This window comes from Equus caballus, chromosome 12 (genome assembly GCF_041296265.1).
Source record: "Equus caballus isolate H_3958 breed thoroughbred chromosome 12, TB-T2T, whole genome shotgun sequence".
NCBI classification, from domain to species: domain Eukaryota; kingdom Metazoa; phylum Chordata; class Mammalia; order Perissodactyla; family Equidae; genus Equus; species Equus caballus.
The window spans coordinates 12,077,031-12,092,578 of NC_091695.1; the positions used below are offsets into that span (position 1 = coordinate 12,077,031).

General features: G+C 43.6%; 1 protein-coding gene across 3 annotated transcripts in view; it reads right to left on the reverse strand.

Moving 5' to 3' along the window:
- MTCH2 (mitochondrial carrier 2) overlaps positions 1-15,548 on the reverse strand; it is a 27,686-nt gene continuing 12,138 nt past the window's right edge. Inside the window, exons 12-13 of one of the 3 annotated variants that reach the window (XM_005598110.4) lie at positions 14,514-14,589; positions 1-196 (exon numbers count right to left, since the gene is read on the reverse strand). In XM_005598110.4, coding sequence (XP_005598167.2) covers positions 173-196; positions 14,514-14,589 — 100 coding nt within the window. In that variant the 3' untranslated portion in view covers positions 1-172. Of the gene's footprint in view, positions 197-10,182; positions 10,857-12,221; positions 12,432-14,513; positions 14,590-15,548 lie in introns of those variants that run through there. The other 2 variants (XM_014729457.3, XM_001492546.5) reach the window with 2 other exon arrangements.

The window sequence follows — 15,548 nt, forward strand, 5'->3', positions numbered from 1 at the left end:
TAGAGAAGTTGGATGTTTATTATTTCTAGAAACACCACAAGTGCAATAGCTACAAACACAGGTTGATACGAGGATGTGCCAGCCGGAGCTGCGATACCGCTAGGAGCCTTGACGTTTAAATTCAATGAACGAATCTTGGTGAAGTTCCAAACACAACAAACAAAGTCGTTCCTCAATTTACAGCGAAGTGACATTCCTGGAAAGTTCAGTGTACGTTAAAACCATGCAAAAAATAGTTTGTTTTGTGTGTAAAAATAGACCTGGGTTCTGGTTTTTTCACCTACAGGAATGTTGTGAGCAATGAGAGGTAATGTTTCACTTAAATATCCTAAACATTCCAGGGCATCTAGCATCTCTGGGCCCTGTGCCCTAAACGCCAGTCGTGTCCCTCAATCACTGTGACAATCAAGAACACCCTCCTCGGGCTGGCTCCGTGGCCAAGTGGTTCAGTTCACGCACTACACTGCAGCGGCCCAGGGTTCGGATCCTGGGCACGGACATGGCACCTCTCATCAGGCCACGTTGAGGCGGCGTCCCACATCCCACAACTAGAATGACGTGCAACTAGGATATACAACTGTGTACGGGGGGGTGGGGCTAGTTTGGGGAGATAAAGCAGAGGAAAAAAAAAAGAAAGAACACCCTCCTACATTTCCCAACTACCCTCACTTCCTGTTTTGGGCAACATGGAACTAGGAAGAGGCATGCTTTCTTCGGGCCTTTATGTAATATTATGTGAGATGATCCATGGAGCCTCAGTCACCATCTTGCAACCATGTTGGGGAAAAGTGCGAGGACAAAAGCCAATACACGGGGGATGGCAGAAAGGACAGAAGGCAAGGATCAGGGTCCTTGATGGTATCACTGAGCCACTGGGTTAACCCACCCTGGATTTAGCCTACCTATGGACCTCTCGTTGTGGGAGACGATACATCCACTTCTTGGTTGAGCCATTTGGAGTTGAGCCCTCTGTTTCTTGCAGTTGAAAGCACTAACTCTTACAAGTTATATCCCCCTCTCTGGGTCTTGGTTTCTTCATGTGTATATTGAGAGGATCTCACAATCCAGGGTCTGGGAGTCCATGGAGGGAAAATATGGAGGACCCGGAGTGAAGGAGCTGGAGGAGGCGAAGGTGACCCCATCTTGCGCTGGGTGTCTGGAGGATGGTGAAAGGGGAGTGGATGTAGTCTTGGTAAGACGATGACGAGTTCCACTTTGGGCAATTGGCTCACAGTAGATTTGGGGAATGGAAAATTAGATTTACACAGTATCATCTCAATTGAATAAAAAATATAATTATATAGGAAAAGAGATTGGATGGATAAACACCAAAATATTTAGTTATTTATAGTAGGTTCAGGGATGCTATTTATTTTCTCTCTATAATTTTTTCTATTTCCCAAACTTTCTACAACAAATATTGCTTTCATTTGAAAACAATTTAAAATACCAATGAAAACTATAATCTTTTTCAAATGTGTCAAAAGTAGTAGATCAATGGAACAGAATACAAAATCCAGTTTTAGACTCAAATACATACTGGAATTAGAATATTATAGAAGTGGGATTTTAAATGAGAGGAGAAAAGATACGATTTAATAAATTGTATGGGAATGACTAGCCATCTGGAAAAAAATTAAGTTGGATCCATATATCATCCCTGCTACCAAAACAAATTCCAAATGGATCACATATTTATTTATTTATTTATTTACTTTTTCAGGTTTTATTTTTTTTTTTCCTTTTTCTCCCCAAAGCCCCCCGGTACATAGCTGTATATTCTTCATTGTGGGTCCTTCCAGTTGTGGCATGTGGGACGCTGCCTCAGTGTGGCTTGACGAGCAGTGCCATGTCTGCGCCCAGGATTCAAACCAACGAAACACTGGGCCGCCTGCAGCGGAGCACGTGAACTTAACCACTCGGCCACAGGGCCAGCCGTGAAATTTAATGTAAAAGTGAATGTAAAATATATTTAATATAAATACATTTAAATGTGTTAAAAGGAAAACATATTTATATGGCGAAACTGCCAGGAACAAAATCAAAAGACAAACTAGAAACTGGAAAACATATTTGTAACTCATATCACAAAGAGCAAATTTCTTTAATATATAAAGAGCTCTAAGAAAAAGACAACTCAGTAGAAAAACGGGTAAAGGATATAAACACTTAATAAAAAAGAAAATACAAATAACTATTAGAATAAGAAAATTACAGTAAGATGCCATTTTTTTTTTTTTACCTCTCAGGTTGTCAAAGATCAATAGATTCATAATACACTCTATTGGTGAGGAGGTGGAAAAACAAACATCCATACATTGGATCCATATATCCATACATCCGTCCATACATACCATAGTGGGAAGTAAATTGGCACAGCTGGGCAATTGGGCAATAGTTACCAAACTAAAAAACGTGTGAGCCGTTTAGCTCAGTGGTTCCACTTCTTGAAAAGCTGTTCTTCAGATACATGTCCACATGCATGAAATGACATTATTCACTGCAGCATTGTTTGTCATAGCGAAATGACAAGTTATCCATTGTAGCATTGTTTTTAATAGCAGAATACTGGAAACAATCTACATGTCCAGCGACAGAGGACCATTAAATAAATTCTGACACATATACACAGTAGAATGTGTACCCTTTACAGTAAAAGAATGAGGAATCATTTCACAGACTGCTTTAAAATAATCTCTAGAATACTCTGCACCCTTTACAAAAGAATGGGGAATCATTTCATATGCTGATTTAAAATAATCTCTAAGATTCACTGTTAAGTGAAAAAAGCAAGGTGTACAGCAAGCTACCATGCACGTACAAAGAGAAAGTATGCATTTGCTTTTATGTGCCTAGAATACCTCTGAGGATCTACCAGAAATCGTTAGCAGGAGGCGCTTTCCTCCTAGGAAGAGGAATCGTTATGGGAGAGAGACACACTTTTCACTGTTTCACCCTTTTGCACCTAAAATAAAAAGGGGCGGGGACAACCACTATCTTGTGAAGCAGCTGCTCCATTCCTACTGGCTTCTATTCAACCTGAGGCCTGCCGAAAGCCCTCAGCCTCTTTCAGGCGCACACCACTGTCAAGCCAAACTTCTTTCATCCTGCGCTTGTGCAGCTGATTAAAAAAAAAAAATCTAAATGCAGGTCTTTCCACTTCTTTTAAATTCATCGTGCTGGTTTCAGCCCACTGTTTCAAAATCGTTTAGAATCTTGATTCCGACATCCAAATAGGAGCTTTTCCTCCCAATAGTGGTGCCATCAGCAAAAATGGTGAGTGTGGCAGACTGATAACTGCTGAGCCGAACAAATGCAGAGTCTAGAAGCATGGAATTTAAGACTTCTCCCCAGATTTGCATGAAGTGAATAACCAACTCGGGGGAAGGGGTACCGTGGTTAAACGGGCTATAAATCCACCCAGCTGGGTGATTTCTGGGAGCACAGTTTTCCTATTGTCTCCTCGATCGGGAGGTATTTGATGTCTAACTGGAAACAAGTACACTACGCCAAGGAATTTTCCTAGCGGCCTTCCAAATAAATAATAAATTATTGTTAGTGTTATTATTGTTTACTGGATCTTGTTATTAGTGAAGGTACCAATTCTTTTTCTAGGTGTTCTCAAACCCACAGCTTACTATTATATTCTAGAATAAATTTGGGAGCAAATGCCTGAAATGTACCCACCTAGAGTTTCCAGAATCTACCTTCTCCTCTTTTCTGAACAGTCAGGACATGTGCAGCCATCGGGCACTGTGGTGCCTTCCCTTTCCTCCATGGCTTTCTCAGCTACACTGGCAAAGGTTCCAGGATCTTAAATCTGCAAAGGTTTTTCCACACCTTGGGATTTGCAAGTCATTTTAAATGGCTAGGTGCTTAAGTTTTCTCCTCCTATCATCTCTTCTGTTTGGGGTTTCAATTTCCTCTAAGCCATGTTTTGCTTTACTCATCCCAGTTTAGAAACGCTTTTCCTCCCGAGAGAATGAAGACAATCGGGGTTGAGTATTCCGCTTTCTGACAACTGGTAACCTGACACCTTCATCTCCAGGGGAAACCCTACCCTCTCTGTATTCCTCTTGCTCGGAACAGAACCATTGATGTCTTTTCTCGTCCGCACTTTTCCCAAGTCTCAATTTATCAGGGCCTTCACCCTTCCTTCCATCTCTTATCCTCTGCCTTTTAATTTGAGAGCCTGTCAGAGAGCTCTCTCTAGAGCCACAATGCTTTCTTTAGCTGTCTCTCTTCTTTGTGCTCAGGGATTTTCTGAAGATGGGCTGTCCTACTTTTCTATTGGGTAGCTTTCTATCCCTCTTGTACCACATTCCCATGTAAGTCTCTCTAAACGTGGGAGCATAACGCTTCTCTAATTGTTTCAAATTATTTTCTAGGACTATTTATTCATTCACCCACCCATTCCATGCCCAACAAGCCCTTCCTTCTCGCTTCAACTTTCTCCTGTGGTTCCTATGACACCGATAGCACCAGGCAATGCTTTCCCACGGTCAGAATTAAGGTTGGGGGAGAAGCTTCCTGGTCGCTATTTCATTCTACTGAGAGAGGAAACTGTCACTGAACTGATGCACGTGAAGAATTTCTCAGCTGCTCAGCCAGGAGCTGGGTAAGACTGTGGCTGCCAGAGCAGGAGCTGTCTCCCAGCCTGGTGCCATGCTGCCCTCAGAGCATGGCTGGGCAGTAGGAAGTGTACTCCCCCAGGGACATGGCTTCCAAGCGCTCATTTTTCAGTCTCACCCAAAGACTCCCCGTGTCTGGCTCCTCCCCGATTGGCAGTGCGCTGCAGTGTAAGGCATGCAGGATTTGGAGTGAAACATATCCAGGTCTGAGTTCCAGCTCTGCCTCTTACTGGGAAGTTGTTGAACTCTCTGAGCTTCAATTTTTCTCACTTGAAAAATGGGAACATTATCTGCTTGATGGGGTGCATCATATATGTACATAACATATGTACATACCTGTGCACAGGTTTTAATACCCATCAATCCCTGTGCTCATCACCAGTTCATGGATTTTCAGAACTTGTTCTTGGTGAACTGTGTTGCTTTCTTCCTCTTCCTACTCAAGCTGTTTCTTTTGGACAGGTTGCAGTAAATGTCTTTGCCCAACGGACCTTCCTTCGATGAGCCCACGCCCCTCCAGCCCACTGCATATGGTTCCCACGGAGCTGACCCCGTGGAGCTGACCCTGCGTCCCGACCCTTCAGGCTGGGCCTGTGACTCACATCTGGCCAGCAGAGGTAGAGTACTCCAGACACCAGATGGTTTACAGATGGACGTGTGTTTCAAGCCAGAGTTGTCCAGGGGATTTTTGCTGGAGCTTCCCTAAGAGATATTGGCTCGTTCTCTGGAATTTACAAGCTCTAAGAAGCCTATGTGAGTGGAGCTGCCACTTGGCATCTTGTTGCCACATGGAGTGAGCCTGTCTGAGAGGGAAGCCAGGCAGAGGCGGGTGGACCCAAGGGATGAGGAGAACGGGAGTCCTGATGCTTTTGTCTGAATCACCGGATTAACCACTGGCCATTGCTGGTACTTGAGCCAATAAATTCCTTTTCTTAACTAAGACAGTTTGTTGGGCTTCTGAGTATGCAACCATAATATACAACGTTGACCCTTTGTTACCAGATCGTGCGTTCCCTCTCATCAAGTTTTAGTTTAACTCCTTGTTTAAATGTGTTCCCCTATTTTTATGCAGAAAAATAGAACTCAATAGATGTGCATGCCTATTATCAGAAATGCCCCAGACTTGCAGACCCAGGTCTGAATCCTGGCTCTGTCATTTACCAGTCTTAGGAAAATCAGTTAACCCTTCTGAGTTTCACTTTTCTATCAGTAAAATGGGGGTAATATTTTGCTTATGTGGCTGTTTCATAGGTTGGAGCTAATGGATAATATGGGCAGGACATGTGGTAGGCCACTAATAAATATCCTATTAAGAAGTGGCAAGCACATTTATGTTATCTCAATAGCTTTTACTCTGTACCTTTGTCTATAGATGTTGAATCCATTTCTATTTCCCAAACTTCTTTCCAGGTCACATCTCTTAGCCACCATGGTTTCCAGTTTTACTGTGGCCTTGACCAAGGAGAGGGCAGTACTCACAGGCTTTGGGAAGAGATGGATGAGGAGGTGGGCAGGAATGTCAAAGCTCAAATGGAGGAGAGATGGAATTAGCCTTGGTTAAAACATTTGCGAGTGCAGAACTTTACACCCACTTTCTATTTATAAATATCCTTGTATTTCAGCTTGGCTCCTCCCGCACAAGGCTTCAGCGGAAGATAACAGACACAGAGAGCAGCTGCTAGCGAGGTACAAATGTGCAGAGCAGAGAAGGCTGTAGGAGGAGAATTGGGACTGTATGGCTTGGGCTCAGGGTGTAAGGATTTAAGGATGCTAGGGCAAGAAATCTTAAGAAACTTGGGTCAGAAAGAAGTATTTTATCCCTTGCTGGAAGCCTGTGTAGGCATAGAAAAGTTGTAGGCGTCCTCCATAACCTGGTCATATCGTACAGCTCCAGCTGTATCGACTGCCTACTGTCCTGAGATGGTGGCAGGAGACAAGATAGAAGGCTGCTGTGACAGCTGAGCAGAGATGATGCACCAACACAGGGGGACAGAGAGGAGATGACGAATTCAAGAGGCATTTCTGAGAATCTAGCAGTGACTTCTCGGAAGTAGAGGGAGGGGGTAGAGAGGACTCATAGTCATTTCCTGGGTTTTTAGTTTGGGAAACAGGGTGATAATAAAGTGTTTAATAAAGTTGAGAATGCAGGTACCACTGTGGCTTGGGGAGAGGGGCTGAGCTGTAATTCAATTTGAGGATCCTGAAGGATATCCACTCATCACACAAAACATTTGAGTAGTGCGTGTTAGTTACTGTTCTGGGTGCTCATTATATAAGGCAGAAATACAGCTTTGAAGAAAGGTTAGGACTGTCAGAGATGCAACTCCATTTGCCCTCAACTCTTCAATCTTTACTAACTCCATGACTTGCCCATTATGTCTATACTTGCAAAGAATTCCCTCCCTTCTAATTATTATTATTTTTTTTTTTGAGAAAGATTAGCCCTGAGCTAACATCTGCGGCCAATCCTCCTCTTTTTGCTGAGGAAGATTGGCCCTGAGTTAACATCCATGCCCATCTTCCTCTACTTTATATGTGGGACGCCTACCACACCATGGCTTACCGAGTGGTGCCATGTCCGCATCCGGGATCCGCACCGGCAAACCCCGGGCCGCCAAAGCAGAACATGCAAACTTAATCGCTGTGCCACGGGGCCGGCCCCACTCCCTTCTAATTCTTAAATAACAATAGCTACCACATACCAAACATTTACTGTGTCAGATACTGTACTAAATTTAATACTCTGATGAGAGGAGGAGTATTCTCATTTTACAGAGGAAGAGCCTGGAGCTTAGAACGATCAAGTAACTTGCCCACGGTTGTGTAGCTGCTAAGTGACAGAGCTGGAAATCGCTCCCATTCTGCCATCCTACCACCCAGCATCTCACTATCCTTAAAAAACCAACTTGCGGGGCCGGCCCCAAGGCCGAGTGGTTAAGTTCGGTGTGCTCTGCTTTGGCGGCCTGAGTTCGGTTCCAGGTGCAGACCTACACCACTCATGGGTGGCTACGCTGTGGTGGCAACCCACATGCAAAACAGAGGAAGACTGGCACCGATGTTAGCTCAGGGCGAACCTTCCTCAGCAAAACCCCAAAAACCAAAACCCAACTAAAATGCTACTCTTTCATGAATGCTTCCCAGAGTTCCCCCAACTGGATGCGACTTTTCTCTTCTGTGGATCCCATGGTGCCTGGTTTCAACTCCTCTGGGCATCTACTGCCAGGTACAACGGCCATCCCAGCGAGGGTTTCTGAGATTGAGAGAGCACCCTTTGCGAGAAGCAGGCTTTGCGGTTTTACACGTGGCTCCGTCTGATCCTCCCAACATTCCTCGTCTTCACATTCTTCTCATACGGTTCCTCTCCTCCAAAGCACAGTGAACGTCACAAGGACATGGAGAGATTGACCAGACACCTCTGCATCCTCCACTGCCCCAGCCCAGGACAGCACAGGCTACCCAATAACCGAGGGCTGCATTTTGAAGCTCTAAACGTGGGCCCCTCAGGGAGGAAAGGCATGATACTGAATTCCAGTGGGAAGAGAGCAGCCTGAGCAAGATGCAGCTCCACCGTCTCCGTTTTCACCCTCTTTTTTCGTTTCCAGCCAGGACATTCTCACCAGTCTTTTCGATGCCAGGAGGGCAGGGACCCAGGCGGGACAGAAAGCAAGTAGGCACAATTCTGTCTCTTGTCCTGATCTAACCTCTGGCTCCTCACGCTACTCGGTGTGGAAATAGACTGCAATACCTAATAGATTTTCCATGGAAATGTGGCATTACCAGAGAAGTCCATTCTTCTGGCTGCCTTGGTGAGGCAGAGGTTGGTGCTAGAAAACTCTCACTCACTGCGTCTTGGAGACTTGGGGAGGGGGCTTCATTCCTTGCGCTCCCTCTCAGGAAGCTGGCGAGTCCTGAGTAGCATCGTCCTGCTTCTCTCCCTTTCCCGTCACTCTCTAAAGCACTGTTCTCCCACCATATTTGGTGTGTGGTACTGATCTGAATCTACTTGAAAACATTCTTTTTCAGGGTTGCAGTAAGTTGCTTCCAGAACAACTGTGGTTTTAAAACAAAATCTGCCTAATTGATCCCAGACAGGAGATTTGGGGCCTGGATTACAGAGGAATCCATTTCTACGACCAATGCAAAATGGGTTTTTTGAGATTTCGTCTTGTGACCAGAGAATTATGGCAAACTAGTACAGTGTGTGTGGGAGACTAACTCATGCACTGCTAGGGGGCCTCCCCAAGACACCTCTTCAGGCAGCAAATAGACGGAGGAAGCTGATTCATATGGACAAAGCTGGTTGGAAGGAAAACACTCTCAGATGCTTTAGAAAATTAATCCCTGTAACCATCAAAGATATTCTCCTGAAAATAAGTTATCCTGTGATTGGTGGCAAAAGAACCTTTCATTTGCAACTCTCCCTCCTAAGAAAAAAATGAGTGCAAGGTTCTGACTTTCTGAATTCTGAAGAGACAATAAGATGACGGATCAACAGAGGGGGAAAAAAATAAAAGATGACATCCTTAGGAAGCCTAAAAGTCTCTGCCAAGGAGATAAAACACATATCCTTGCCTCGATTTAAGAAAAGAAAAAACCCAAAGATAGAAATTACTATAGCACTGGGGAGGCAGCCCAAATGAACCTATCCAATCTGCAAGGATGTTCTAGAAGAATCCATCAGAGGAGCTGACACGTAAATTGCTTTCAAGAAACGTTGTCCTCCAAATGTAGCAGGAGTCCAAATCCAACTGACCGTACTCGCAGGAATAAATCCTTACTGTACAATAACTTAGCTTTCCATCTGCATAGCCCATTGTAATAGTCTAGAAAAGTGACGGCAATCACTTCTATTTTCAGTGGTTTCACCAATTTATCATTCTGCAGAGGCAAGGACTACGTCTTTCCTGATTTAAGACCATTTGACTCTCCTCTGTGGGAGGCCTGTTCTTCGGTTCACTGCTTTGATTAAAATGCAGGGCCTTTTTCCTCAGATGGATGAATTCTCATTTGGTTCACTGGCTACTTGTTTCTTAGCCTTTCACTGCATCCAGGAGGCAGTAAACATGCCTTGGCATTCGAAAGACTCAGGTTTGAATCCAGGTCTCAAACTTTAAAATATAGTTTTGAATGAGTTGCATAATCTAAGTCTCATTTTCTTTATTTGTAAAGTGGGGGTACCAACTCTACCAAAGATTAGGAGAATTAAAACTTAACACGGCGGGCTGGACGCTCGTCCTCCCAGCCTGTCCCCTCTTCCTCCTCCCTCACCTGCCACGGCACCTTCAACTGACCGACTTCATGTACTGCTACTTGACCAGCTAGTTTTTCTCTAAAACCCAGTGAGGCTGATGCTTTAGTGGGTCTGTTTTGAAGGGCTAAATATCATTTTTTCCACAGATTTTCAAATCAGAGAGAAGGAATGCCACTGCTGTGTGGACCCTGAAGTTGGTGTTGGATGTAGTTGTCCTGTAGTTATGAGCCTCGGGGAGGGGGAGTTTCAAGGCAAAGACCTCACCAGGGTAGAATGACTATGAGAGACTTCACAAAGAGCTGGCGTCAGAGCTGAATCTTACTATATAGAAAAAGTTCAGTGGGGAGACGGAAAGGACATTCTAGATTACAAACTACAGCAAAGCCGAGGGGTGTCCGGGTAACAGTAAGAAGCTGCGATATAGGGCTTATGCTTAAAGTTTCTTTCATCCTAAGGTTGCTTTTATACCCTAGCATTTTTACAACCATCCCCAAAGTTTCTGGAAACCCCAAGTTCTTTTCTTCAATCAAGGCTTCAGTGACCATCCCACTCCCTTGGGGGAGTATTTCCCGGCGGCGTAGCGCAGCACTGCCAGGGCAAACTGCCTGCCCACTTTCACAGGTGCAGCTTACTGGGTAATCCTTACTAAGTATATATTATTTATACACATAATGAGTCAGTTCACTATTTCCTGCATGTGTATCTTAAGAGTACCTTTCACAATGACTAGCCCCTGGATAAACTTCAGACTTTTGATTATGTTAACAGCTTAGAAAATTTTATGGAGGACCACGGGTATAGGACATTACTGGACCTACAGCTTGGATGGAGTTAGACTGGCCGACTGGACTAGTACTTGGAACAATCCGAGGCCCTGGGCGAGACTTTTCAGCAGCCCAACTTGCACAGGCAAAACCGGAGGTTTGGTGCCCTCTGCTGGTAGAGCGGTTCTCACAGTGAGAGAAGCTTCTCAACTAGGAACAAGCAGGCGGGTTTGAGCACAGAAGCCACAGGATAATAAACATGGCACATTTTCCTAGATCATCTTTACTTGAAGATTTTTTTGGGGAAAAAAGTGAGTAATGTAAAACATTTTTATCTTAAAACAAATGCAGATAATATTGAATAGAATATAAAATTTACATTACTTTTTGAGACAAAGAGACATCAAAGACATTTCAAGGTGAGCTCCTCCTGAGCTCCAGGCTGTATTCGTAAACCCTGGGGGAGGAAGGGGACCCCTGCATGCTCACTCTCATATTGTGGGTGCTGCTGCTTTGATGGAGAAGTCTGAGAAGAAGCAAATTAAGTGCTTACTCATTTGGCAACATCCCAGTGGATTATTTAAATAAGTGAAACCATATGCTTTCTCATTTCAAGCATTTTAACCTGCTTTTAGAAGGCCTGAGTAAATAGGAGCATTATGCTTGAGCTGAATGTTATTTCCTCCTAAAGTGACTTTTTTCCCTCCTACAAATGGTGTTTACATGCCTGAGGGTATGACATGTGAGGTGGCCAATGCCCTAAGAACCCTGTGGACTTTAAGTGCATCACCGGATAGGAAATTATAAATACACTTTCCAAGGGTGTGATTAGGAATGAAAAACAAACTACTCACCTTCTGCAACAACAATAAAAAGGAAAAAACAGAAAAAAACTGAAGAACAGAGATTATAGACAGTTGGAATTGCATAATGCTGTCATTTAGGGCCTGGAAAGACTTAGCTCAGATAAGGGGGCTACTGCTGCAGTATTTGCTTTTCATATTATGACAAGACTGTCTTAAGGAAAAAAAGCTGTTTATTACGCTTCCTTTCCAAATCTTGCTTAATTCTCCTCTTTTGTTGTTGCTGGTGACCATTTATTATTTCGAAATAATAGACTGAAGGTGTGGATGCCTCATGTAGAGATTTTCTAGGGTAATTTTGCAGTGTTTTGTTCTTTCTTGAAGTATGAGAAACAGGGTGAATCAAATGTGCTTAGAAGCACACAATGGGAGGCAGATTCTGCTGGATGCTGCTGCTTTTAGCATTTCCTAAAGAAAAGGTAATTCATAACCTCCTATATGGTTTGTCTTATGAATTTTCTAAAGTTTTGCTGAATTATTTCTCTTTCTTCTTGGGATTGTACCTTTCATTTTACAAAGCCTTAAGGTGAGACTCAAATCACATGACAACCTGCCTGTACCTTTAGGAAAACGCAACTTTTTTTTTCTGTTTAAGTAAAATAAAGAGTCTGGAGCAAAAACGTCCCACTTCAGAATAATTAAAGGGAGAATATCACCGGTAAATTATGTTGTGCTGGGAAAAAAAGAACAAAAAAGGCAGACACCAAACACCTCCATTTTCCCAAGATTAAGTGATTATTAAAAAAGCGCACCACACTGTATAGAAATCAACATTCTCTCCCATAATTCTGTGCATCTGGGACTATAGAAATGTCACTGTCCCTGCCCCACATCTTCAAATTAACATTCTCAGGTCACAACAATAAGTCTTCCCAAAGGGGACCTTCCGGAAAAACAAGCTATTTCCTCGGCTCATATTTCCCTGGAAAAAAAATAAAATAAACACAAGTAAAGTCTAGTGTGAAGACGAGGTCAGCCGGTCCAAATCAGCAGAGAACCAAGTGGACATGTTTCCAGGAGACAAGACTAAAAGGACCAAGACGAAAGTGGGACCATCACTACAGAGTAGCAATTTGTACTCTCGACTCAGGCTAAGCTCTTGAGGAACTAACAGACTATAATTCTGCCTCATGGATAAGGCAAGAATTTCTTTCTTTCTTTTTTTTTTTTTTGAGGAAGATTAGCCCTGAGCTAACATCTGCTGCCAATCCTCCTCTTTTTGCTGAGGAAGACTGGCCCTGAGCTCACATCCGTGCTCACCTTCCTCTACTTGGTATGTGGGACACCTACCACAGCATGGCTTGCCAAGAGGTGCCATGTCCGCACCCGGGATCCGAACCGGCGAACCCCAAGCCGCCGAAGCGGAACATGCACACTTCACTGCTGCGCCACTGGGCCGGCTCAAGAATTTCTTATTTAGACAGAATGCCCAGTTTGGATTCTGGCTCTGCCACTTGCTAGCTGGGTTATCAAATGATTCAATATATACAAAGCGCTGAGAACAGTCCTAACATTCACTAAGTGCTAATTTTTATTTATTTTTTAATGGAATGGTCAGGTCTCTAGGGAATACTTACAAAATCTTACAATTAAAGTAATCATGTTGGGAGCTTAACTGAGGAGACTCTGAAGTCAGACAGCGTGCACACAAGCCCCGCTCTCCCAGACACAGGCTGTGTGACCTTGGGTTACGTAATCAGCGTTGTTTGTTCCAAGTCCCAGCGTCTTCAGAGGTGAAGTGGATGATGCAGAACGGCACCCATCCTCACCCGGTTATTTGGGGGGTTACATGAGCCGACACACGGACAGCTCTCAGCATGCCGCCTGATATACAGTAAAAGCCCAACCAACATCTGCTGTTGGCTAAGCTCTTAGAGGACCACTCGTTTGCTCGGTACGGTGTCTGATACCCTAATACATTTCCTATCCGCTTTCTTCCTATAGCAGGGGCTTAGTCAGAAAATAGGGGGAGGGCCATCTTTCCTTTTAAATGCGGACCGCAATGGGAGATGTCCAATAGAGAGTGCAAGACTCAGAATGAAACCCAAAATGTTAGGTCTGTACCCAAATCATTTCAGTGTCCTCGCCTGGATTTGCAGAGGGGTTTGTTGGGCAAAAGCAACCACAGCAGCACTCAGGCCTTTTCATTTGGAGTTCAGGCCGCAGAAGCCTGAGCACTGGGCACAAAGGCCTTTCCCGTATGGATCGCTAGTGCAGTAACATAATGCAACAAAGAGCTGCTCCATACAATTCTTCTACACCCTTTAAAAAGGGCTGCCTACTCAAAACAGCTTTAAACTGATGGCCATTTTAAGTGATCCTGCATCAAATTTAGCACACAGCCCATCCATTATTTTGGTTCCTAATAAAACTTCGCCTAGATTAATCAAGAATTTTTGGTTGCAGATGACATACCTCAAAGCAATAACAAACAATAAATTGGAGGCTGGACAAAATCATCCACTAAACAAGACTCTAGCAGTAGGACACCAGCTCTATCAACATCATTGTGACAAATAACGTCATCAACAAACAACTTCTTTCTCAGTTTCCTCTATACTATAGTGTAGGAAAACACCTGAACACATAAGGAGGTTCTGAGGAGTTATCAAGGCCATCATCTTAACAACCAGGATAACTGTCTATCTGGACCCTATTTGTAATCTGAATGTGATCACTCACATGGCTTCTAGATCACATCTTGGGAATCCCCCTTCTTTGTTACCCCTCGTGATGATGTCTAACAGCACAATTTACGCCTATGCCAGAGTGACATCTGGAACACTGTAAAGGGTACACTGACTGGGAGCTAAAGGGTAAGCTACAAGAGCTGACGGGGGATTCCAGAGACATTAAGAAAACAAACAAAAACAAAACAAAATAAAATATGGGGGCAGGGGGAGAGAGAGAGAGACAGAGACAGAGAGGAAGAGGGAAGAGAAAGAAAGAGGGAGCAAGAGACAGGGAGGGAGGGAGGAAGGGAGACAGAATGAGAGAAAAGTACCTCTTTCTGTAGCAGGCACCAGCAATCTAGCCAAGAAGTGTATATTGGGGAGTAAGGAGGGGATCCGCCGGCAAGCCTGAAATAGGAAACAAGATTCCCTATTCAAGTTACTACTTACAAAACATTGTTGCAAGAGTTCAGTAAATCTTTGTCAAAATATTCTCTTATCCAGAAGGTTCCCTAGAGGCAATTTTAGTCCTAATGAAACAAATTATAATGGAGCAGGGGAAAAAGCAAGCATCCAAAAAGGACTTCCCTCCCTTATATTTAGGTTTTGAACCAATAAACAGAAACTTCAATCAGTTACATATTTTCTAAAACATCTAGGTTTTTAATTTGTGGACAAATAAAATTTTAGAACACACAGCAATTACATGATTAAAGAGCAGCGAAAGGGGGTTTAAAAACTAAGTGGTGTTCAAAAGAACCTAAATATAATGGATATCAACAGTAGCGACTACACGCTCTTAGGCAGGTATAACCCACAATCACTTCCTCTCTAAAAACTGTCAGGAATAATAACACATGTACCGCATCCTTCAAGCATGCCCTGGACTAACCTGTGGCAGCTGCTCTACAGATCACAACAGAAACAGCATGTAACACGATACGGAATATGCTAACTGTGTGCCAAATTCCACACAGCTATCTATTCAGTATCCTGCTGGAAAACAGTCACGTGCCTAAGGGCATCCTGTGTCAGGTACTGGATTCGAACAGAGTTTTGAATTAAATCAAGAGGCAAAACTTCTGTCCAACTTGGCAGAGCCACTCGGCATGTACAAGTTGGAAATCGATGGTGTCTGCCACACCACCCACACTTCCCAACCAATACAGTGAAAGGTTTGGACCAAATTTCCTCCTGCTCCTTCTTGAAAACTCATTTTATCCAAGAAGCCCCCAGCAAAAACAGGCACAGGTTGTCATTCAATACCTGACAAACCTCTTGTTACTTCTATAAAAAAAGGATAAAGATTTCAAACAGAATAATTTCATAAATACCCCACTCTTTTGAGCAGAGGATCTATACTACTG